The sequence below is a fragment of the Aureococcus anophagefferens genome (assembly GCF_000186865.1).
Source record: "Aureococcus anophagefferens unplaced genomic scaffold AURANscaffold_7, whole genome shotgun sequence".
NCBI lineage: Eukaryota > Pelagophyceae > Pelagomonadales > Pelagomonadaceae > Aureococcus > Aureococcus anophagefferens.
The window spans coordinates 1,025,106-1,027,252 of NW_008705567.1; the positions used below are offsets into that span (position 1 = coordinate 1,025,106).

General features: G+C 72.9%; 1 protein-coding gene across 1 annotated transcript; it reads left to right on the forward strand.

The window, feature by feature from the left end:
• Nucleotides 1–1,895: 1,895 nt before the first annotated feature.
• AURANDRAFT_8440 (hypothetical protein) lies at nucleotides 1,896–2,147 on the forward strand (the record flags this gene model as incomplete). Its single annotated transcript, XM_009037756.1, has 1 exon — nucleotides 1,896–2,147. A coding segment is annotated over one exon (252 nt), but the record flags the coding sequence as incomplete, so codon positions are not given.

A 2,147-nucleotide genomic window follows, 5' to 3' on the forward strand; every position in this document is an offset into this window, starting at 1 on the left:
ACGCGGCTGGGAGTGGTCGGGCGCTCCCTCGGTCGCGACGGGCCCGGCGCCCCGACGCTTTTTGAGACCATGTCCGGCTTCGGCGGCGAGGGCAGTACGGCCCAGACGCCGAGCGAGACGGGGACGAACCCCGACTTTTCCGTGCGGGACGCGGACTCCGTCGCCTCCGGGTCGTCGGCCCCGGGTTTCGTCATGCGACCGGGCATGGGCGGGGACGACGTCGGCCAGCGGTTGAGCTCCCTCACCCTGCGGGACGTCGAGAAGACGGACCTGTCGAGCCCCCAGAGCCAAAACGGCGACGACGACGACGGCATGATCCCCGTCCGCGCGCACAACAAAAAGGTCCCCCCCCCCCCCCCCGCCCGTGCCCCGCGCGCGCGCACGCCCGCCGCGCCGCAGACGGGCGAGATCACGGTCATGCGAGTGCGGAAGGGCACGCCCATGAAGGAGGTCATGTCGAAGTACGCGCAGAACAAGGGCGCGCGTCGCCGGCGCGGGACGCGACGCCGCGGGGCGCGCGTTTCGCGCGCGCGGCGGGCGCGGTTCTGGGGCCATCGCTCGTCGGAAGAACTTGCGCGGCGCGCCCCGGGACGCCGTTTTTGTCACAGGTCAAGGCGGACCGCCTGAGCTGGAAACGCCGCGCGTCCGCGCGCGAGTCCGTCATCATCTCCGGCACGGTGCCCGGGAAGAAGGGCGACAAGCAGCTCCCGGAGCCCCAGGGCGAGTGCGGCTACTCGGACTGCGGCTGCACGGGCTACGCCTGACGCGGCGGCCCCGGCCGCGGCGGCGCGCGGCCCGCGCGCCGCGGCGGCGGACCCGACCTGTGCCCCACTCCCTCTTCTCCAACCAGACCCGCGGGACCGGAGCTCTTTTTTACAGCAACACTCACCCGCACCTTTGTCTTTAGTGGGAGCTACTACAACCGAGCGCGCGCTACTAGCTGACGCCGAGGGGCCGCGCGGCCGCGTCGGCGCCCGCGCGCCGCCGCGCGTCAAACTCCGCGTCGTAGCGTCCACATGGCGGCGCGGTCCCGCGTGCCCGCGCCGCTCGCGACGTCGTCGCTCCAGAACCTCGACTCGTAGCCCGCGTCGTCGTGGACGGCGCCGAAGAGCGGGTCGTCGGCGAAGTAGCGCGCGTCCTCCGAGCCGGGCCGCACGGGCTCCATCGGCCCGTCGGCGTCGTCCGCGAGGGCGTCGCGCGCGGCCTTGACCGCGAGGAAGACGCGGTGCGAGCCGCCCTTGTCCGGGTGGCAGCGCCGCGCGAGGCCGAGGTAGGCTCTCTGCAGCGCGGCGGCCGCGAGCGGGGCGTCGCCTTCGAGGTTCAGGGCGTCGCGCGGCGACGACGCCCAGCGCTTCAGGGCTTTGGTGAGCTGGGCCTCGGCTCGTCGACGTTCCAACGCCGAGGTGCTCGCGTCGTTTGCGGTGTGCTCGAGGGCGACGAGCGCGGCGTGTTTGTCCATGGGCGACGCCGAGGCCTCGTGGTGGTCCATGGGCGACGCCGAGGCCTCGTGGTGGTCCATGGGTGACGCCGAGGCGGGCGTGTTTCTCTCAGCGCGGCTAGAGCGCGCGAGGCTGCCCATCGACGTCCATCGCGTTGGAGGCAACTTCGGCGCGCGTCGGCTACGTTGCCGTGGCGGCGGGCCCATCGCCCCGCTCGCCATCGAGAAAGACGGTCGAATTTGGGAACCTGCTGCCAGGATGCGCCGCTCTTTCAGCATCACCCGCGCGGTGTCGCGCGCCGTGGGCCGCAACGCGCCGCGCGCCCGCTACCTCAGCGCCTTCCGCGACGAATATTTGGTGCGAATTCCGCGTCCGCCGGCCCCGCGAAGCGAAACGGCGACGCCCGTCGATTTGGCTCCTTTCCGCGACCGCGCGCCTTCCCCCCCCCCGCAGGCGCACGTCGAGACGCGCAAGGCCGAGGGCATCGTGCCGAAGCCCCTGGACGCGGCGCAGTGCGCGCAGCTCGTCGAGCAGCTCAAGGCGCCCGAGGACGACGAGGCGTTCCTGCTCGAGCTGCTCCGGGACCGCGTGCCGCCCGGCGTCGACGAGGCGGCCTACGTCAAGGCGTCGTTCCTCGCGGCGCTGGTCAGCGGCGAGGCGACGAGCCCCATCGTCGACAAGTACGAGGTCATGCGCCTCCTGGGCACG